Raw genomic sequence first — 21720 nt, 5'->3', positions numbered from 1 at the left:
TTTGACCACACGTGGAAGACGGGGAGAGCCCAGACATTCTAACTTCTGCAGAAAAACTTCACATTTTCTCTGAACTGAAAAGAATGAAACTGGGGGAGGTAGTGGGGTGCAGGAAGGGGGAGTGGAAGCAGGGGATGGAGAGGAAAGGGCAGATCCAAGAGGGATGGGGAGGGCGGAGGCAGATGGGAACTGCCCCAGGCCACCAGATCATGGCCCTGCTGAGCTAAGAGTGGGCAGCCAGGCTGGCCCCTCCTTGAGTGCTGCCAGTACCAGCTGCCAGGCTGAGGGGAGGCCCCAGGGAGAGCGAAACCGGGCAAAGGGGCTGGAAGGCGTCCAGGCCGGCCTTACCCAACCCCTGGGGCCTTGTGTGTGGGGACGCTCGGGGAGGGGCACTGTGAATCCCGCCATGGCTCTAAGGAGGATGTCTCAGCTGTGGCAAGGCCCACAGGCAGCTGTAAGGCTCCAAGGATTTAAAACAGGCCCTCCCCAGATCTCTCTGGAGGTAGGGCCAGCCTCAGATGTGATCCAGCTGGGGTGAATGCCGGGCCCGGCGGGTCCATGGGTCACGGTGGGCTGACTGGCAAACCCCTCCCCTGCTCCCCCCAACCCCCCAGAATTGCATTCACCTGCAGAACTGAAGCAAACCCACTGCCAAGGTTCTTTCCTGGCCAGCCTTGTGGTGGAAGTAGTGGGAGGGAGCGCAGCGGTGAGCTTGGCTTCTCTGGAATCCCCCCTACACAGTCCTTTCCCTCCCTAGGACTTCACGTCTGAGATCACAAAAGCTGTGGCAACCCACATCATCTCTCAGTCTCTCTCTCTCTCAGCCTCTCCACCTCCCATAGGCTCAAAAGATGGCACACGCCAGAGTGGGGAGGCATCTCCAGCTCGCCCGTCCTTCCCTCCTCCCCTTTCACAGATGAGAAAACCGAGGCCTTGGTCTGGGATTTCCAGAGCTTGGGATTTCCCGGCCCTGAGCCTGTCGCCGGCTACAGTCCCGGGACACTCCCGCGAGTCGCAGGCACACGCTGTCTGGGACTCCCTGGGGGTCCCGCCGTCGGGGCAGCCCCCACGTCCGGCGCCACCCCGCCGCGCCGCTGCTGCGCACTCGCCGGGAGCCGGCGGCCGAGGGCGGAGGCTGGGAGGCCGCGCCAGCGGCGGGGAGGGTGTTGGCGAGCGCCCGCGCGCTGTGTTTGGTCTATCGCAGGCAGCTGACCTTTGAGGAGGAAATCGCTGCTCTCGGCTCCTTCCTGTAGTAACAGCCGCCGCCGCCGCCGGGAGCCCGGGCCGCGAGCGAGAGCCGCGGGGCGCACAGCCGGCCCCGCCGCCTCACAGCTCGGCCCCACCAGGTGGGTGCCGCGCGGCGGGGCCCGGGCGCCTCGGAGCCCGACGGCCGCGGGCGGGACGGGGACCGGCCCCCGGCGCCGAAAGCCAGTTTGGGTGCAACGCGTGGTGCTCACGGGGGTCGGGGGTCGAGGGACGAGGGACAAGGAGGAAGGGAGGCGGCCGTCGTCCTCACGCTCGGGGGAGGGGGCGCCGTCGGGCGCGACCAGGGTGATGGCAGAGCGCGGCTGCGGGGCGCCCCGGGAGGGGAACCTGTGTCGTTCCAGCTCTTTCTGCTCAAGTCCAGCCATGTGCCCCAGGGCGCCAACCGTAGGGTGGCAGCCCAAGCTGCCTCGCCTTGACTTTGGCTTGAAACATCCCCTGCTCCCTGAAATGGGGTGTCTGGGTGCGCGGCTGGTGGGGGGTATTCGTGCAGACCCTGCAGAGGGCGGTGGGCCTCGGCCGTCAAGTTTCTCTTTCAGTTTCCCATGGGGCTAGGGGAGAGGAAGAGGAAGGGCACTTGCCTCTCTCGGGGACCCCCCTCCTCCCGCCCCCAGCCTCATTGGGTTCCTTGTTGGAGAGGAGGGGCAGCCCTCTCCTCCCCACCATCTCTCTTTCCGCACAGGAAAGCCTGCTAGTGGGAGGAGCGGGGCCTGGCCCCGACTGCAGCCCAGGGACAGGTGGGCACGGTAGGGCCAGGGGCAGGCCCTGCCTGCCTCTGCGGAGGAGAAGGCTCTTGAGTGGTCTCCTGGTTCTAGGCGAGCGGCCATGGCGGGCTGGATTCAGGCCCAGCAGCTGCAGGGAGACGCGCTGCGCCAGATGCAGGTGCTCTATGGCCAGCACTTCCCCATCGAGGTCCGGCACTACCTGGCACAGTGGATCGAGAGCCAGCCATGGTAGGTGCCCCTTGCCTGGGCCTCCCCCTGCGGGGTCCTAACCCCCTGGCTTGGAGATCTCCTCCGTGTGCTTCGGTGCCACGCTGGTCCTCCCTGCCCTCCTCTGTGTGGAAGGGGCGGTGTCCCTGGGAAAGGGGAACAGGGAAACGGGCGTCTGGAGGGGACAGAGGCTGCGTGCAGCCTCCTGTGCCTGTGGAGGTGTGGGCAGCAAGTCTCGTGGGCTCGCGTCACGTGGTGCCTGAGCTCCTGGCTCGAGGAGTTGCCACAGTGGATTTCTGTCCCCCGCCCTGCCCCAAGGGATGCCATCGACCTGGACAGCCCCCAGGACCGAGCCCAGGCTGCCCAGCTCCTGGAGGGCCTGGTGCAAGAGCTGCAGAAGAAGGCGGAGCATCAGGTGGGGGAAGATGGGTTTTTACTGAAGATCAAGCTGGGCCACTACGCCACCCAGCTCCAGGTGGGTGTGAACGCTGGGCCACCTACAGGGAGGAAGCAGAACCCCCCGGGGTTTTTTTCCTGGTCTGGCCACTGACTCACCGCATGACCATGAGCTCCTGGGCAACTTTTCTTCAATTTCCCCCACCCCCTCTTTCTAAGTCAGACCTGCCGGATTCCTTTAACCTTCCAGAAAGTACTGGATGAGGTGGGGGTGGGGGTTTTTGTTCCCGACAGAGGGAGGTGGGCGAGCCAGCATGGTGGATGGATTAAAGCAGGTGGCATGGAGGTAGACTGAGGCAGGATTCTTTTCTTGGAGAAAGGAAGGCTGGGGCACTCTAGAGATGAGCGGCTGCGTGCCCGTTGGGACTCTGCTGAAGCTGGAGTGGGGAGGAGGAGGATGGAAGAGCTGTGTGAAGTGGGGTTTCTCCTTTCCGTGGGGTGGCATGGCGGGGGGGGGGTACAGAGGAAGCGCGGAGTTTGTATGAAGCAGGAAAGGGGTGTGGGTGGTGATCACGGTCAAGCCCTTCTCAACCACAGGCAGCGGGGACCGGGCACCAAAAAGTCCTTCTCGAAGAGGGAGGAGTCGGGAGAAACCCGAGGGGAAGCAAAATAGGAACCGAGGGGCAGGAGTATGGCGGCAAGGCCCTCGGCCTCGTATCGGATGTGTGAGGCTCATGTCACCTGCCCCTGAACTCGTTCGCCTCTGGACAAGCACGTCACCTCTCTGGGCATCCGTGTTCCCCTGGGTGACGCAGGGATAAGGGGTTTCCACGCTGGGAGAGTGGAAGTGCTGTGTGGACGGCGGGCGTTGAGTTCACTGCAGACCCAGTGTGAAGATGGGGGAGGGGCCCTGAGTAACAGAGACAGAGACATCTGATGATGGTTTCTGAGGCTTCCTGGGAGAAGCCCAGGCAGGGGCCGAAGCAGAGGAAGGGTGAGCCTGGCCCAGGGCCGGTATGGCTGGAACTGAGGGCAGATGCTCTTGGATTCTCCCAGAACACGTACGACCGCTGCCCCATGGAGCTGGTCCGCTGCATCCGGCACATTCTGTACAACGAACAGAGGCTGGTCCGGGAAGCCAACAATGTGAGTGTCGCCTGGGGGTGGGGGAGGAGCTGGGGGGTCTTCCCTGTGACTTTCTCCCCAGACCCAACTGTGTTGATATCAAACAGTGGCATAGGACAGCACCGAAGAAATAAGAGGCGCGGGCAAGCGCGAGAGGTGGTATTGCATGCCGGTGTGGGGTGGCCGCATGGCTCTGCCACTTACCAGCTTACCAGCTGTGTGACTTGAGCAAGTTGCTGTACCTCTCTGAGCCTCCCATTTTTCTATTGTAAAACCAGGGTAATAAAAGTACCTGCTCTATAGGGCTAGTGTGAGGGTTAAGTTAGATACTATGTAGGCCAAGGATAAACACTCCCCCATCCTCCTACACACAATCACCCCCCCCACACGTATACACACACAAATACATACCCCACATACACATATACACCCCCACACATGTATATATCCCCCATGCACATGTATACACACACGAATACATCCCCCATACGCATTACATATATACACCCACGCACATACATACACCCCCACACACAAATACATCCTCCCCATACACACCTCCACCTCCACACATTTATGCACATCCCACACACATACACACACACACATCCCCCACGCCACACACCCCACACACGTATACACACATGAATACATCCCCCCACATTTAGCCCCCACACGTGTGTACACCCCCGCACATGTGTACACAGAAGCTTACACAGTCTCACACTCTTCACATACACGCACACACATACTCACTGAAACTCCATCTGTGTCCGAGGTGACGTCACAAGTCACCAGGGAAAAGGGTTTGGCGTTCAGTGAGTGGCTCTGGGTCCTAAATGGGGACTGCAGGCTGGCCGTGTCTGGGAGGACAGCCTGGGTGGCACAGGGGGCAGGCCCGAGGGCGGGGCAGTGCTCATCGCACACTCTGAGAGCAGAGTGTACAGAGGCTGTTTTTTTGTTTGTTTGTTTGTTTGTTTTAAGATGGATTTATTTGAAAGGCAGAGCCATGGGAAAAGGGTGAGAAAGAGAGCGCTTCCATCCACTGGTTTGCTCCCCAAATGGCTGCAATGGCCAAGACCAGGCCAGGCTGAAGCCGGGAGCCAGGAGTTCCACCTGGATCTCCCAACACGGGTGCAGGGCCCCAAGCACTGGGACCATCTTCTGTTACTTTCCCAGGCGCATTAGCAGGGAACTGAGTCGGGAGCGAAGCAGCCGGGACTGGAACCGGCACTCTGATTTGGGATGCAGGCATTGCAGGCAGCAGTGGCTCAGCTCCTGCCTGGCCACACCAACCCCTGTGTAATGAAGGCCTGGGACAATGATACAGACATCACTTTGTCTGCAGTAAAGCAAAGTGAGTTTCATGAAGTCACATAACAGGGCTGGAGATCGCAGGACAGTACCTGAAGCACAAGCACTATTTGCTTGTAAAGAATCAATGGGTTAGGGCCAGCGCTGTGGCATAATGGGTAAAGCCGCTGCCTGCAGTGCCGGCAATCCCATGTGGGTGCTGGTTCAAGTCCCGGCTGCTCCACTACCATCCAGCTGTCTGCTTTGGCCTGGGAAAGCAGTGGAAGATGGCCCAAGTCCTTGGGCCCCTGCACCTGCATGGGAGACCTGGAAGAAGCTCCTGGCTCCTGGCTTTGGACCAGTGCAGCTCTGGCCATTGCAGCCAATTGGGCAGTGAGCCAGCAGATGGAAAAGACCTCTCTCCCTCTCTCTGCCTCTCCTCCTCTCTCTCTGTAACTCTGACTTTCAAATAAATAAATACATCTAAAAAAAAGAATCAATGTGTCAGGTATTCTACAATCGCCCGAGGAAACACTTGCTGGTCCAACTGTGTGAGGCTGGGCTAGGACTGGGGGAAGAGGCAAAGGTGGGGTCCCCAGCCACAGTAGATTCCCCAGAGTGAGCCCAGGTGGGGAAACCCAGCTCGTCCTGGGCAGGCTGGCCGGGGGTGTCCTCAGGGAGGGGGTGTCGCACCACTGGGGAGGAAGGAGGAGAAGAGGAGGAGTGATCTTCCCAGCACAGGTGTCAGTGCGCGCAAGGGCAGGGGAGCCTCAGACATCCCCCCTGCCACGGCTTGCCGGTTAGTGCACCTGCGGAGGCGGAGAAGGGGGCTGGCGGGGAGTGATGCAGGCAAAGCTAGAGGGGGCGGAAGCCAGGTCCTGGGCCTTCTGCACTCCCGCCACGTCCCCTGGCAGCCACAGCGCCCCCTGAGGTTGTGATGTGAATTCAGCTCTGATAGAGCGTGTTGCACTGGTGGTGTTGGGAGCGCGGGGTCATCCCTTCTCAGCACTGCTGATGTCCTGGCCTCGAGGACTCTGTGGTGCACAGGACATCGAGGGTCCTAGAACTTGGGGACCTCACATTCTTGTGTAGAGAGACCAGAAGCAAATGAACAAGCAGCAGCAGGACACATTGGTGTGAGACTGGGCCCGGAGGGGATTGGTCCATAGGAGGAGGCCCCTTCGGAAGAGGTGTGAGTTGAATTGCCTGCCTCAGGAGTTGGTGCCAGAATGTTCCAGACAGATAGGGCATGTGCAAAGGCCCTGAGATAGGAACGTGCTTATTTGTTCAAGGAACAGAATCAGCAGGCCTAGCCGCCACTGGTACCCGGGCAGCGTGGCGCTAGGGGTGGAGATTGGCAGGGGCTGGTAGCTGGACCAGCAGAGGCTGGAAGAAGAGGTTTGGATTTTGTTCCGAGTGTAGCTGTTAATTGCAAAGTCTCTAGAGGGGTGTTGAAGGGACAGCTGGTTGCCAGCAGGCCTTGTGCTGCCGCCCCTGTCATTTCACTTTGGGGTCTCGGGACTCCTGCGAGAGGTTCAGCCCCTCTCTTCAGTCACGAAGAGGTGTTGGGTGAGGACACTCAGAGTGGTGGCGTGTGCTCACACAGCCCTGGCCTCCCAGTCGGGGCGTCGGCTCCATGAGCGCGTGGAGCAGGAGGAGGGAGGGGTTGTCAGTAGAAAGTCCCAGGTGACCTGGGACATGTTGACGCTCTCTGAAGCAAACGAGAGACCCTTCTGGGAATCCCGCGGCGGAGGCCAGATCCGAAATTGAAGTTTCTAGCGTGAAGGCGCCGCTGTCTGCCACGTCGCCTGTCCGTGCCCCTTCCTTCCCGTTCCCCCCTCCCCCCCCCCGTTCTGGCAAACGGCCCTCCCTTCGTACCGCAGACGTGAAGTGGTGGGTGCGCGCGGGGCCGGAGCCAGAGGCCTTCCTCCCTGCCTCTGCCAGCACCCTGCTGCTTGTCACTCCCACCCGTCCCTTCACAGGGCGCCTCTCCCGCTGGGACCCTGGCCGATGCCTTGTCCCAGAAGCACCTTCAGATCAACCAGACGTTCGAGGAGCTGCGGCTGGTCACGCAGGACACGGAGAATGAGCTGAAGAAGCTGCAGCAGACTCAGGAGTACTTCATCATCCAGTACCAGGAGAGCCTGAGGATCCAAGGTGAGGCCGGGCGGCCGCCGCGCACGTCCCCACGCGGGGAGCACTCTCAGCTCCTGTGGGCTGTTCCCATGCAGGGAGCACTTTCAGCTCCTGTCATGCGGGGAGCACTCTGAGCTCCTGTGGGCTGTCCCCATGCGGGGAGCATTCTGTGAGCTCCTGTCATGTGGGGAGCACTCTGAGCTCCTGTCAGGCGGGGAGCACTCTCAGCTCCTGTGGGCTGTCCCCACGCGGGGAGCACTCTCAGCTCCTGTCATGTGGGGAGCATTCTGAGCTGTCATGTGGGGAGCACTCTCAGCTCCTGTCTTGCGGGGAGCACTCTGAGCTCCTGTGGGCTGTCCCCATGCGGGGAGCACTCTGTGAGCTCCTGTCATGTGGGGAGCACTCTGAGCTCCTGTGGGCTGTCCCCATGCGGGGAGCACTCTGAGATCCTGTCATGCGGGGAGCATTCTGAGCTGTCATGTGGGGAGCACTCTCAGCTCCTGTGGGCTGTCCCCATGCAGGGAGCACTCTCAGCTCCTGTCAGGCAGGGAGCACTCAGCTCCTGTCAGGAGGGGAGCACTCTGAGCTCCTGTGGGCTGTCCCCATGTGGGGAGCACTCTCTGAGCTCCTGCGGGGCTGTCCGTCTCCATAGCACCTCACTCGGAGCCTGGTAGGGAAGTGGCTCCAGGGGTTGAGCACCTGCTCTGTCCAGGCCCTGAGCTCAGCGCAGCCCTCATGAGAGCCTGTGGAGCCCACGGCTGCAGACTGAGGTTCAAAAAGAGCAAAGAACTGGGCCTGGGCTGCCTGTCAGTTGCAGACCGGATCTCAGCTGGTGATGTAGAACCCTGTACTTTGTTACCCTGTATTCTCGCCGTAATTGTGGGCACTCGCTGCGTGAGCGCGTTCGTGAATGTGGGCACCGTGTTCCCTAATGGATGCGGGGGAAGAGGCGGGAAGCCAGGAATGCCCCTCGGGAGCCTCACAGGCGGGAGGAGACCGGGACGGGTGCTGGCACGAAATCTCCTCTCTCCTCTCATGTGCCTGGCCGGTGGCTGCCGCCATGTGGGTGTGGGAAAGAAGAGGTGGCTCGGGGGAACTGCCCTCGGGTACAACCTGAGGAGTCTGGGGACATGGCCCCTCTCCTTACACCCCAGAATGGCCCCAGGGGTGTGCCACCTCGTCCTCGTGAGAGCAAGAAGCGTCCAACTGCCCTGTGCTTTGCTCCTGAGTTCTCCTCTCAAACATACAAGTGTGCATGGGTCTTCAAAAGTTCACGGAAGATGCATAGTGTGAAAAAACTATCCATGGATTTCCATTTTTTTGCACCAAAATAAACTTACCTTTTGATTCCATCTTCCACAAACTTTAAGAAGTATCTCTGCTTGTGTATGTGTGTGTGTGTGTATATGTCTGTGTATGTATGCGTGTTGTGTGTGTATATGGTCAAAGCTATACATGTGCCCCTAAGCACTGCTTTAGCTGCGTCCCATACTTTTGGTTATGCTAGACATTCATTATGCACTTTGAAATATTTCTAATTTCTCTAGTGATTAATTATTTTATCCATATGTTATTTAGAAGCATTTTGTTTCATTTCCAAGCATTTGTTTTTTTCTAGATGTCTTACTGTTACTGACTTCAGTATCATCTTGATCTGCTGTGATCACACTCTGTGTGATCTCAGTTTTTATAAATGTATTGAGAATTCTTTTATGGCCTAGGATATATACTACCTCAGTGAATGCATCTTATGCATTTGGAAAGAATATATGTTCATTGTTGTTTCATTAAAAAACAGCAACAATAAATTTGGTAGTTAGCATAAAAAGTAAAATTTTACAAAGACCAGTGCAATATCTGTATTTAAAAAAAAAATTGGTGGGATGACATTGGTTCACATATGGTCATGCACTGAATCACAGTGTTTTGGTCAGTGTCAGGCGACTGTAGTGTGTAGGTCATACAGCCTGGGTGTGTGGTTGGCTGCACCCTCCAGGTGTGTGTGAACACACTCTATCATGTTCACACAGCAATGAAATCCTGTAATGACATTTCTCAGAATGTTAGCCTGTTGTTAACTAATACGTGATGGTATTTGCAAATCTCTAATGCTGGGCTTAATAAGAGACAACTGTGCCTTCCTTTCTGTTATAATATCACACTTCTCGTAGCTGCTGGAGGCTCCACTGTGTACCTGTAAGATACTGAGAGTGAAAAAGGCAAATGCAGGCTTAAGAACATTCCAGAAATTCCCAGGGCTATACGTGGAGACCCACTGGACTTTGCCTTCACTGGTTTCTTCCTTGCCCAATTGTTTTGTTGGTTGATGAAAAGAAAAGCATCAGAATCACCTATTGGGCCAGCGCCCTGGCTCACTTGGCTAATCCTCCACCTGCAGCGCTGGCATCTCATATGGGCGCCAGGTTCTAGTCCTGGTTGCTCCTCTTCCAGTCCAGCTCTCTGCTTTGGCCCGGGAGGCCAATGGAGGATGGCCCAAGTGCTTGGGTGCCTGCACCCGCGTGGGAGACCAGGAGGAAGCACCTGGCTCCTGGCTTGAGATCGGCACAAATGGCTCCAATGGCTGCAGCTGGGCAAGGCCCAAACCAGGAGCCAAGGGCTTCTTCTAGGTCTACCATATGCCTGCAGTGGCCCATGTACTTTGGCTGTCTTCCACTGCTTTCCCAGGCCCATTTGCAGGGAGCTGGATCAGAAGCAGAACAGCTGAGACTCAAACCTATGCCCGCATGGCATGTCGGCACTGCAGACATCTACATTTCATACTGCCTGTCTTTATCCATGCTTTTAAAAAATTTAACATGTAGACCACATATAGTTCAATCTTGCTTTTTATCTATTCAGTATCTCTGGTTTTAGTAAGATATTTAGTTCAGTAATATTTAAATTATTAACATAGATGTACGTTCATTTTAATATTTTCTGTTAAGCATTCAATTTTGGTTCTGTTCCTTTTTTTTTTTCCCTTAGGAAGGGGTGCTATTTTTGATTACTCTAGAATTTCATTTTAACAATTTCAGCTTCCTTTCTGCCATGCCAGTGTTTTCTGCATCCTGAGAACTGCCCATCCCTGAAACATCGTTGGTACTGAGTCGGTTTTTAGCTCGCAGGAAGATTCTAGCATGTCTTCCTCCCGTTGGAACAAGGCCCACACTGACTCCAGAAAAGCATGGCTCCTTCCTGGGGCAGGGCCAGCAGAGTTCACGTCATGTCCGCGAGAGTCCTGTGACCGTTGACGGCTCTTGTGGTCCCGAACCTGGGTTTTCTGTTCCCGAGGACGGGTTAGGCCTGGAGTGGAGTCTGGGTTTGTTCCCTCGGGGCAGTGTGTGTTCAGCCTCGCTTATCTGCCTCCCCCAGGAGAGGCACAACTGTGCACCTGTGTGAGCAGGGGGCGCTCAGAGCCCCCCAGGGAGCCCAGCAGTTGCCTCAGGTCTCCCTGGCCTCTTCCAGAAGCTTCTGCCAATTGCCAGGAGACCGCTAAAGGGTCACTGCGCAGTGTCCACGCCCCAGAGTTGGAAGCCGATTTCTGAGTTGCAGCTGTGGGCTGCTGCTGGCTGGCTGAGTGGCTTTGGTCTGTCCCAGCTTGTGTGTTCCATGAGGCAGGGACGAGGTCCGTGTGACATGGCCCTCAGAGGCCACCAGGAGCTCCTGAGGCTCTGGGAGGGAGGCGTCCCCTGTGGCCAGGGCGGCTGCCCTGGGGTGGGGGGGCTCCCCACAGGGGAGGGCGTGCAGGAGGCTTTACCTGGGCAAATACTGACTTCTGAGCCAGGTTGGAGACCCACAGGTGCTCCTCGTTCTCCCGTTTCTCCTCCCCTGGGTCTGAGGGTTTCATCACAGCCGTTTTGAATGGGGTCATGAGACCTCCCTCCTGCCCTGTTCCTGCCCTGGGGGGGGGGGGTCCTCCAGCGAGGTGGAGAGCAGCCGAGCCCCTTTCCCAAGGAGATCTCCTGTAGCCAGCAGGCCTGGGTGCAGGGTGTCTCCGCCTTTGCTGTCTGTCTCACCTGGTGGTGGGCGGAGCTGACGGGGACCCGCCCTGGACAGCCGACTGGGGCTCCTTGCAGCACCTGGGGACTCCTCCTCCTGTGCAGAGACCCAGCCTGTGCTCAGGAGATGAGACCAAGCCGGGGCGCGGGGCCTCCCAGGAGGCCTCCCCTGTGAGGTGGGGGCTGGGCTCTGCTTGTCCCTGTCACCTGGCCACTGCTGTCCTTTCTCCCGTCCACCGAGAATGAATCTGCCCAGAACTTGGGTGGGCCAAGTGTTTTCTTGAGTATTTTCTGTATCATGAGATAGTTCATCTCCACAGCAACCCACTGAGGCAGGTACCAGGAGTCTCCATTTCCCACACGGGGAAACTGAGGCACAGGAGACCCAGCTGCTTGCCCAAGTTCAGCCAGCTAGTGAACGCCAGGGCTCACTTCCAACCCGAGGCCGGCCCAGGCCAGCGTCCTGCTGAGGAGGGCTGGGCAGCCAGCACTGTGGGGTGGGGAAGAGGCCACACAGGGGTCCCCTCAGGCTTGCTCCGAGTGCCCACCCCCACCCCCAGAGGAGAACCCATCAGGAGCCTGGTGAGCGGAGGCAGGCACTGCCTTCTAGGGAGCCCGTTCGCCTCTGGCACCCAGGGCTGGCAGGAGCCCGACCTGCCGCTGCTGGGAGGTCTGGCCTTCGAGGGTCTGGCCCCAGGCCAGTTGAGTGGGGTCTGGGGGCTTCGTGCCGAACACCGGGAGGTGATGGCCATGGGTGTGGTGTCGCCTCCTCTAGCCCAGTTTGCGCAGCTGGCCCAGCTGAACCCCCAGGAGCGGCTGAGCAGGGAGACGACCCTGCAGCAGAAGCAGGTGTCCCTGGAGGCCTGGCTGCAGCGTGAGGCCCAGACACTGCAGCAGTACCGCGTGGTGAGTGGCTCTGCGCCCCTCTGCACCCGGGCTGGAGCACCGCGGCGGGGTCTCCGGGAGCCAGATGGGGGAGGGGCCCAGGACAAGGGCAGGGCCCTGGGGAGCAGGAGGCCAGATCCTTCTTCTTTGGGGTGGGGGGCACAGGTCTGGAGAGGGGGGCCTGAGCCCGTGCCAGGCCCTGCATTTCAGGGGGTCCCGTCCAGGCCATCGTCTGGGAGCCCAGCAGGGCTGCTGTCCCCCCCTCTCCCCCCGCAGGAGCTGGCCGAGAAGCACCAGAAGACCCTGCAGCTGCTGCGGAAGCAGCAGACGATCATCCTGGACGACGAGCTGATCCAGTGGAAGCGGCGGCAGCAGCTGGCGGGCAACGGAGGGCCCCCCGAGGGCAGCCTGGACGTGCTGCAGTCCTGGTGCGTGCGGGGAGCAGGCAGGCGGGGCCAGGGGCCAGGGGCCAGGGGCCAGGCCATGCTGGTCGAGCCAGCTGCCTCTTCTGCCTCCTCCCTCGGCCCGTGCTGCAGGCCCCTCTGTCTGGGCCACCGGTGTTTCCCGGGGGCCTATTCCTTTTGCAGACTTCAGTCCCCTACCCTCTGCCCCACCCCCACCCCACCCGGGCGAGGGCATCCTGTGGAGGTGAGGCTGGGCCAGGTGTGCAGAGGATCCTTGACCCTCGGGCTGCCTGGGCCCAAGCTGAGACCGCCCTGCCCCTCCTGGCTTCTCTGTGCTTCTAGAAGGCAGGCCGCCTGCTTTGCCCTCTCCAAGGGAGGAGCGGTTAGGCCCCTACCCCCTGGGGGTGGAGCCAGGTCCTGGGGATGGGGTCCCCAGACTGGAGCCTCCCAGCCTCTGGCCTGGGAAGTGGGGGAAGCCATTGTGCTCCTGTGGCCTGGGCTCCTGCAGGTGTGAGAAGTTGGCTGAGATCATCTGGCAGAACCGGCAGCAAATCCGCAGAGCCGAGCACCTCTGCCAGCAGCTGCCCATCCCCGGCCCCGTGGAGGAGATGCTGGCCGAGGTCAACGCCACCATCACGGACATCATCTCCGCCCTGGTGACCAGGTGGCCTCCGCCTCTCGGCCACGCCCAGTGTGCGGGGGGGGGGGGGCTTCTGGGGGGGTTGGCGCGTGGGAGCAGTGGTGCCGTCCAGCCCAGGTCTCCGCCTGCCTCACACCTGCTTCCCACCCCATCTCCTGTAGCTCTGGCTGCTCTGGCCCAGTGTCTGTTGCCAGACCCCACAAGAGATGCTCTTGGACCCTGCGTCTCCCTGCCGTCTCCCCAGCTCCCTCCCCGTGGTCTCGTGGGAAAGGGGCCCGGGCCACGTGCCCTTCCTTCATCTGCTGAGCCCCAGGGGTGGCGCGTCCCCTCCCCGAGGCTGTGTCTCACGCCTGTCCCTGTGTCACCTGCAGCACATTCATCATCGAGAAGCAGCCCCCGCAGGTCCTGAAGACCCAGACCAAGTTCGCGGCCACCGTGCGCCTGCTGGTGGGCGGGAAGCTGAACGTGCACATGAACCCCCCCCAGGTGAAGGCCACCATCATCAGTGAGCAGCAGGCCAAGTCCCTGCTCAAGAACGAGAACACCCGCAAGTGAGTGCCGGCTCCCTCCCTCCCGCCCTGGGGCTGCCAGGCTGGGGTGGGCGTGGCTCCTCTTCTGCAGCGGGGTAGCACAGCCTCCCTCATCTCCCACCTGCAGACCTGCACACAGCGTCCTAGTTCATGCTGTTTCCTTACCCACCGCATCCTCCTGCCTGTGGCCAGCATGTAGCGGCTGCAAGTCCTACACTGCCGCCGTGCTGGGCCCTGTGCTGTGCAGAGAGAGGACAGGGAGGCTGAGGGGGATGCAGACAGCCCGGCTTCGGCATCGCCCACCCTGCTGAGCAGCCGGGTGGGCTGTAAGCTGTGAAGACTGAATCCTATAAGGCACCATGGCGGGGTGGCACAGGCAGGAAGAAATGCCCAGGAGTCTCGGGCTGCAGCTGGATAGGCAGTGGCTGCCCGGAGGGGCTGGAGAGGGAAGACTTTTCAGGGGGAGAGAAATCGTGCCATGTCCTGGAGGCGAAGCAAAGAGCAGGTGTGGTGAGCGGAGACCCTGGGGGAGGGCCAGGCTTCAGAGCAGGCTGTCCACAATGTGGGCCACCAGCGCATGGACACGTGAGCGCGTGGATGAGTGGTGTGGGAGGCCACAGGCCGTCCTGGGTCATCCGGTCCTAATCGGTCAGTGTGTGCCTGCCGTGTGTGATCGGGGGGTAGTGTGACGACAGAGACGCACGAGGCTCTGCTCCTACAACTTGCGGGTTAGCTGGGGAGACAGAATAATGCACCCTTAAAAATGAGGGGGCAGGCAGGCAGCGGGCTCGGTGGTTCTGATGCCATTCTGAATGCCTACGCCGCAGTGCCCGGGTTTACAAATCAGCTTCTCGCCTGGTTCCAGCTTCCTGCTGCTAATGTCACCCTGAGAGGCAGCAGGCGATGGCTCCAGTTCTGGGGCCCTGCCATCCATGTGTGAGACCTGGATTGAATTCCTGGCTGCTGGGTTCAGCCTGGCCCAACCCCAGCTGTTAGAGACATTTCGAGAGTAAACCAGCGGATGAGAGATCTTGTGCTCTTTTTCTCTCTTTCAAATAAGTAAAATAAAAAAAGGTTTGTGCTGAAAAGTGATAGACTGTAGAAAGAGAGCTAAGACAGTGCCATCTTAGTGTGTGGATGTATGGGGGCAGGTGGGGGAGGCGTGAGCCACACTGGGGCGGGGCTGTGGGAAGGGACGGGCAGGGGTGTTTTGGGTGATGGGGGGAGTGAATACCCAAGTCTAAAGTTCCAGGTTAGGTGCTGAGCTTGGCGTGCACAGCAGGTGGCCAAGGCCGCCATGGCCAGTGTTTCCTGAGTGACACGGAGGTGGGCTTGATCCTGGGGCTCCTGTAGGCCACGGTCGGGTCGTGGCTTTTCTTTGAAATGCACCAGAAGCTACAAGCAGTCCTGAACATCCCCACGTCAACCTTGGTGCCTGAGGGATTTCTGCCCACCCCTCTCCCTTGGAGCCTTCGCCTTGGGTGCTGTCGGGGTGATGGGGCCCAGGGAGGGGCCATGGCAGCACTGCCCGGAGCAGGGATCCCTGCCAGGCCATGCGGACCTGGGGCTCTCTCTGCTCACAGCGAGTGCAGTGGCGAGATCCTGAACAATTGTTGCGTCATGGAATATCACCAAGCCACCGGCACCCTCAGCGCCCACTTCAGGAACATGGTAAGGACTGGGCCTGGCCGTGGAGAGGGGGCTCGGCCCAGCGGGGAACCCTCCTGACCCTGCCCCCCTCCCCCGACTCCGTGGGCCCCTGCAGTCACTGAAGAGGATCAAGCGTGCGGACCGCCGGGGTGCGGAGTCGGTGACGGAGGAGAAGTTCACGGTCCTCTTCGAGTCGCAGTTCAGCGTTGGCAGCAATGAGCTTGTGTTCCAGGTGAAGGTGAGGACCCCCGGCGGCCCCCTGCCCGAGGCTCACCCACAGCACAGCCCAGGTTACCTGTGGGAGGCCACCTGGCTGCGCTGAGAGGGGGCGCCCGGGACCCCCTGCGCTCCCTGTGCCGGCCCGCAGCAGACGCGGTGCACTGAAGAGAGCCACGCTCCGCTCTCTGGTTTGCGGGTGCTGCAGCTGGTTCTGTGGGTGACGGCGGGGGCTGGGAGTCCTGCCCGAGCAGAGCGTGGAACGGCGGCCACGCCCCCGCACGCTCATTCCTCACTTTCCCACAGACGCTGTCCCTCCCCGTGGTTGTCATTGTCCACGGCAGCCAGGACCACAACGCCACGGCCACTGTGCTGTGGGACAACGCCTTTGCTGAGCCGGTGAGCCCCTGGGGGACCCCGCCTGCCCCCCCCCCCCCCCGGCCGTAGGACACTGCTCAAGGTCAGGGCAGCTCCTTGAGCCCCTGCTGCGAGGTGCTTCTCACCCCGTGCCCCCTCCCCTAGGCCCAGAGCAGGGCTGGGGCAAGGTGAGTGGGGCTGCCCTCGGGCTCCAGCTGCAGGTTCTGCACAGGAGGGCTTGGACCTTGGGCCCTGGCCTGGGATCTTTCTTTGCCTTGGGCTTGGCCCCCTAACTGCAGCCTGGGCCCCTGGCCCTGTGGGCCCACGTGGCGTCCTCTCTTTTGCCTTGCCCCCTTTCCCCCATGGGTCTGTGCCTACTTTCTGGAACTTTCTCGGCCCCCTCTTTCTTGTGTATCTGTGTGTCTCAGGCGTGCGTGCACATATGTTCCTGCTCACTCCATGTCCCTAAGTGCCCCATCCACTCTGCTTTCTCCGCTCCTCCCAGGGCAGAGTGCCATTCGCCGTGCCTGACAAAGTGCTGTGGCCGCAGCTGTGCGAGGCGCTCAACATGAAATTCAAGGCCGAGGTGCAGAGCAACCGGGGCCTGACCAAGGAGAACCTGGTGTTCCTGGCGCAGAAGCTGTTCAACAGCAGCAGCGGCCACCTGGAGGACTACAGCAGCATGTCCGTGTCCTGGTCCCAGTTCAACAGGGTGAGGGCCTGCCTGGGACCACCCGCCCTGTCCTGCCTCCCCCAGCTCGCAGTCGGGCGTCCCCACCCTGTCTCCTTCCACCTGGAGAAATGGGGGTGTGGACCCCAAGGAACACAGGCAGAGGCTGGAAGGCGATATGGTCAGCTTGAGAACCCAAGCAGGAGGACCTGGGGAACCTCGAGCTGGGTTCTGGACCCTCGGGCTCTAGTCCTAGCTCTGTGCTCTGGGCTTCAGTTTACCCAGCTGCGCCCCTCTATAAAGTGAAGGGATGGAGACCTGTCCAGCCTGGACAATTCCTTTGTTATTATTTTTAAAATGTACTTGAAAGGCAGAGAGACAGAGCTAGAGAGAGAGATCTTCTATTTGCTGGTCCACTTCCCCAAGGCCTGCAATGCCCAGGGCTGGGCCAGTCCAAAGCCAGGAGGCTGGAACTCAGTCTGAGTCTCCCATATGGGGGACAGGGAAGCAAGTACTGGGGCCGTCACCTGCTGCCTCCTGGAACGTGTATTAGCCGGGCAGCTGGAATCAGAGTGGAACTGGGACTTGGACCCTGGCAGCCCAGTATGCTATGCAGGCATCCCAGGTCGCTTCTCATGTGCTGTGCCAGATGTCCACCCCTGGCCTGGAAAATTTTTACACCTCCGACTCCTGCCCAGAGGATTGTCAGGGACCCCCGTCGTCTTAGAAGCGTGGGACGAGTGGCTCTGCTCCCTGGTGATGAGTGGGGGCAGTCAGTGTATGGAGTGCTGGGGTTGGGAGAGGGAGGGGTGAAGAATCAGAAGCAGGCCTGGCTTGGGGCAAGAGGGCAGGGAGACCCCGGGCCGCCCGTGGCCGGGCCCCAGCCCTGACTCGGGGTCTCCCGGCTCACAGGAGAACCTGCCCGGCTGGAACTACACCTTCTGGCAGTGGTTCGATGGGGTGATGGAGGTGCTGAAGAAGCATCACAAGCCGCACTGGAACGACGGGTGAGGGCTGGGGCCGGGCCGGGGCACTGCGGTGGGTGAGGGCCGGGGCCGGGGCAGCCCAGGGCACCGTGGCGGGTGAGGGCCGGGGCTGGGGCTGGGGCCGGGGGCCGGGGCAGCCCAGGGCACCGCGGCTGCTGGCTCAGCAGTGACGCGGCTGTCTCCTGCACCCAGGGCCATCCTCGGTTTTGTGAATAAGCAGCAGGCCCACGACCTGCTCATCAACAAGCCCGATGGCACCTTCCTGCTGCGCTTTAGCGACTCAGAAATCGGGGGCATCACCATCGCCTGGAAGTTTGACTCCCGTGAGTGCCTGCTGCGCCCCACGCGGGCCCAGGGACCTGCTCCCCTTAGAAGGAGCTCTGGGGAAGGTGGGGAGTGAGCGTGTTGCTCAGAAGCGTGTTCCGTCGTCCTGTCTTGGAGAACCTGCTGCCACCGGCCCCGTGGACCGCAGACCCGCTGGGCAAGGCCCTTGCTGTGGCCAGGCCTGTGGGTGTCTAGTTTCCCGGCTGGCTGAGGGGGAGCACTCGGGTGGGGTTGCAGGGCGGGCTAGGGAAAGCCCCATCGCCTCCGTCCCCCGAGGCCGGTGGGAGCAGGGTCCTCCTTCTCCCAGCTGACCGCAACCTGTGGAACCTGAAGCCGTTCACCACGCGGGATTTCTCCATTCGGTCCCTGGCCGACCGCCTGGGAGACCTGAACTATCTCATCTATGTCTTTCCGGACCGCCCCAAGGACGAGGTCTTCTCCAAGTACTACACGCCTGTGCTCGGTGGGTCCTGCTGCGCGACGCCCGGGCCCTCCCCAGACCGCGGGCGGAGCCCTGGCCCTAGTCTCCCACGGGAGTGGCAGGGACCCAGCTGTTTGAGCCATCACTGCTGCCTCCCAGGGAGTCTATTAGCAGGAAGCTGGAGTTGGGAGCAGAGCTGGGATTTGAACCCAAGCACTCTGACAAGGCACGAGGACAGCATCTTAACCTCTGCGCCGAAGGCCTGGGTCCCTCTGGGTTTTGGATCTCGCCGTGGCGGGAAGGACAGCAGGGCAACCCTATCCCAGCTGTGTCTGCAGACAAGCTGAGTAGAATCGCCCCTCTGCACCTGTGGGGGAAATACTGGCTGCCTTGAGGGAGGGGCCAGGATAAGCCACACCCACAGCTCATGCTCTGCTCCCATCCAGTTGGTCACTCTCCCCACTCCACCCACAAACCTGCCATGGGCAGGGTCTGCTTGTAGATTCTGTCTGGGAGGCGGCAGAGGGGTGGGACTGGTGCCAGGAGCCTGTGTGAAGTCAGGCGGGGCCGTCAGCTGGTGTTTACTGGGTGGGGGTCCTTGGGAAACCTCACCCCTGCTAAGGCCCCAGGGTGAGACAGACTGCATGGAGCCCCAGAGACTCAGGCTGTCTCCCCGCTCTCCCCCGGCAGCTAAGGCGGTGGACGGGTATGTGAAGCCACAGATCAAGCAAGTGGTCCCTGAGTAAGTGTCCAGCGTCTACTCGGGGTCTCCTGCTTCCTCTCCCCCTGCCCGGGCGCCCCCAACCCCTCCCCTTCCCCCACAGACCTGGTTCAGCCCCTGGGGTAAGGCTGGACTTGGGTCATCCTGTGGCCAGCACCCGGGCCCTCTCCTGCAGCTGGAGCCCCAGGGCAGTGGGCGCTCGGTCCTGCTGCACCCTGGAAAAGGCGTCCATTTGCCCCCCGGGCCCCTTCCCCTGGGTCAGCCCGGGGGCTGCCCGGCAGCTGAGCTCTGCTTCTCCCGCAGGTTTGCCAACGCGTCTGGAGAGGGGGGGGCCAGCGCCACCTACGTGGACCAGGCCCCGTCCCCGGCTGTGTGTCCCCAGACGCACTACAACATGTACCCACAGAAGTAGGTTGGGTTCTCGTGGGGGCTGTGGGAAGGGGTTGGGGGCGGGCCTCAGGCTGGAGCCCGGGGGGGCAGGTAGGCAGAGGAGCCCTGAGCTCCTCTAGGCTGGGGTGCCCAGCTCAGGCCTGGGCCCTGGGCCCTGGGCAGGCACACAGGGCATCTTGACGCCATGGTCCTGGGTGCTGTGTGACCTTGGAAAAGTCCCCGAGGCTTTCTGATCCTGTCTCCCCCTCTGTAAAATGAAGCGAGATCACCTCCCTCGTGGGAATTCAGTGAAAACAGGGCAGGGGCCGTGTTTACACAGGCAAGGCTGTTGCAAGGGCTTGACTCGAGGTAGCTGCCAGTGGGGCGCTGGTTCTGCAGAGCCGAGCGGGGCCACGGCGTAGGAGGAATCCCTCTGTGGGCCGTGGGTGGCCGGGGCTGTGTGTCCGAGGCAGCTGCAGGGAGACCAACAGGCCGGAAGCCCCAGACTCCAGCCCTGACGAGGTGGCCCAAGCATGTTCTGAGCCCCATTTTGCTCCGCCATGAAATGGGGCGAACACCCACCTTACTGTTCAGTGGATGGTGTGCTGCTGCGGGCTGCGTAGCATGGCGCGTGGGCAGAGCTCATGGGCCCACGCGTTGCGTGTTACAAAGATGAGGGGAAATGAACCCCGAGATGACTGTGAGGTAGCCAGAGATGCATGTAGGCGCTGGGTGCCGAGCTGGTCCCCTGGGCGCTGGTTTGAGTGGGGAGCAGACTGGGTGCCGTGAGGGGCACCAGCTCCCTCTGACACCCCCGACTTCACCAGCCCGGACCCCGTCCTGGACCAGGAAGGAGAGTTCGACTTGGACGAGACCATGGATGTGGCCCGGCATGTGGAGGAGCTCCTGCGCCGCCCCATGGACGGTCTCAACCCGCGCCTGTCCCCGCCCGCCGCGCTCTTCACGGCTGCCAGGAGCTCCCTCTCCTGAATGTTTGCATCTCAGGGGGAGGGTTTGCGTTCCTTGGACTTCAGTCTCGCTGTGCCTGGTGATGCCTCTGCAGGCATCATGTGGACGTGTGCGTGTGTGTGTGTGTGTGTGCGTGTGCGTGTGTGCGTGCATGCGATGGGCGGGCCTGCCTCGCCCTGGCAGTCCTGGCTCTGTTCTTCACATCGAGGTGTCTGAGAACCCCCGGGTCTGGTGGAGGAGACCGAGCCTCCGTCTTTGCAGGTGCACAGCGCTGGCAAACCTGGCCCCCCGGTCCTCCTTGGTCCACTCAGCGGCGTTTCAGCAAATGGAATGACTCAAGGGCTAGGGTGACAGCAGCTGCAAGCTGGCTCTCCTCCCCAGCGAGCCGCTTTGCGCTCTCCTGCGTGTGCGTGCGTGCATCTGGCCACGGCACATGCGGCGGCCTGATTCTCTCCCTTCGGAGGGAGGTTGGGGCTTGCTTTTGAGTGACTGTATATGTTCATGAACGTGCCGCCGCAGGCTTTCTGTCCAGCCTCTGGGGGCTCGTGTGGGCCGTGCCCGACGGAGTTCTGAGTACAGCTGGATTCACTGGAGTCAGGGCCTTGTCCTTGAGCTGGAGCTCGTGGGCTTCGAGTCTGTGTGCTGTTGCCCACTGCCCACCCCAGACGCCTTCATCCTCCAACCTTGCCCCCTCCACCCAGCCCCTGCCTCTTCCTGGCCTGTTCACACCCTCGCTTGTAGGAGGGGAGGGGGCAGGCCCCGGCTACATGTGCAGGAACCCAGAGTGGGGCAAGCCGAGGCTGGGTGGGCTCTGCAGGGTGTGGCCTCGCGCTGTTGCCTCACAGGCTGGGGCCTCGCGCCTTCCCTGCGAGGCCTGGGATGCAGAAGCTGGGGAGTTCAAACCCTCTGAAGGGAGGTGGGGACGAGAAGAGGGGTTCTTTTGTACTTTGTACATAGACTATGCATTTGTGTCAACTGTTTTTGAATAAAAGGTTTTTGTTTTCATACATTGGCTGGTTTGGCTCCTGGCTCTGGGAGCTGGCTGTGGCATCCCTGTGTTGGGGACCTGGGGGCTGGGGTTGTTTTGTTCCATCCCACCTGCATGGCTGATGCTGTCATTTTTAGCCTGTAGCTCCGCCTTTTTTTTTTTTTTTTTTTTGTGATTTCCAGGACAAGGACCACTTTGGAAGGCTGAAGAACTGGGTTAGCAACTTGGAGGAAGGGAAGGCAGGAATGACTGTGGGAGGGGCCCGAGGGTGGGCGGAGCTGTGGTGCGGGCAGTTCTTGATCCGCTGCCCCATGAGCAACCCTGAAGCCTGCAGCTGAGGGCAGTGCCAAGGTTTCTCACTTCCTGGGCCAAGGGCAGCCGGAGAGGCGTGGCAAGCCCCATCCTTCCCAATCGCTTCCGAGGCCAGCAGGGGGCACCATCCCACTG

At 60.8% G+C, this 21720-nt stretch overlaps 1 protein-coding gene across 1 annotated transcript; it reads left to right on the top strand.

Moving 5' to 3' along the window:
• Positions 1-1254: 1254 nt before the first annotated feature.
• On the top strand, positions 1255-21292 carry STAT5A (signal transducer and activator of transcription 5A). Its single transcript, XM_089317780.1, has 19 exons — positions 1255-1346; positions 2079-2216; positions 2514-2670; positions 3648-3737; positions 6992-7166; positions 11919-12049; positions 12305-12456; positions 12941-13096; positions 13444-13623; positions 15186-15273; positions 15368-15490; positions 15775-15867; positions 16331-16537; positions 17408-17502; positions 17674-17804; positions 18113-18268; positions 18917-18968; positions 19251-19355; positions 20144-21292. Exons 2-19 carry the CDS (start codon positions 2089-2091, stop codon positions 20304-20306), a joined length of 2382 nt encoding a protein of 793 aa, XP_089173906.1. The 5' UTR covers positions 1255-1346; positions 2079-2088; the 3' UTR covers positions 20307-21292.
• Positions 21293-21720: the final 428 nt, after the last annotated feature.

The sequence above is a fragment of the Oryctolagus cuniculus genome, chromosome 17 (genome assembly GCF_051225735.1).
Source record: "Oryctolagus cuniculus isolate XC-2025 breed Fujian yellow rabbit chromosome 17, ASM5122573v1, whole genome shotgun sequence".
Taxonomy (NCBI): Eukaryota; Metazoa; Chordata; class Mammalia; order Lagomorpha; family Leporidae; genus Oryctolagus; species Oryctolagus cuniculus.
Note: the sequence above shows the minus strand (reverse complement) of the source record. Positions and strands in the feature narration are given on the sequence as shown.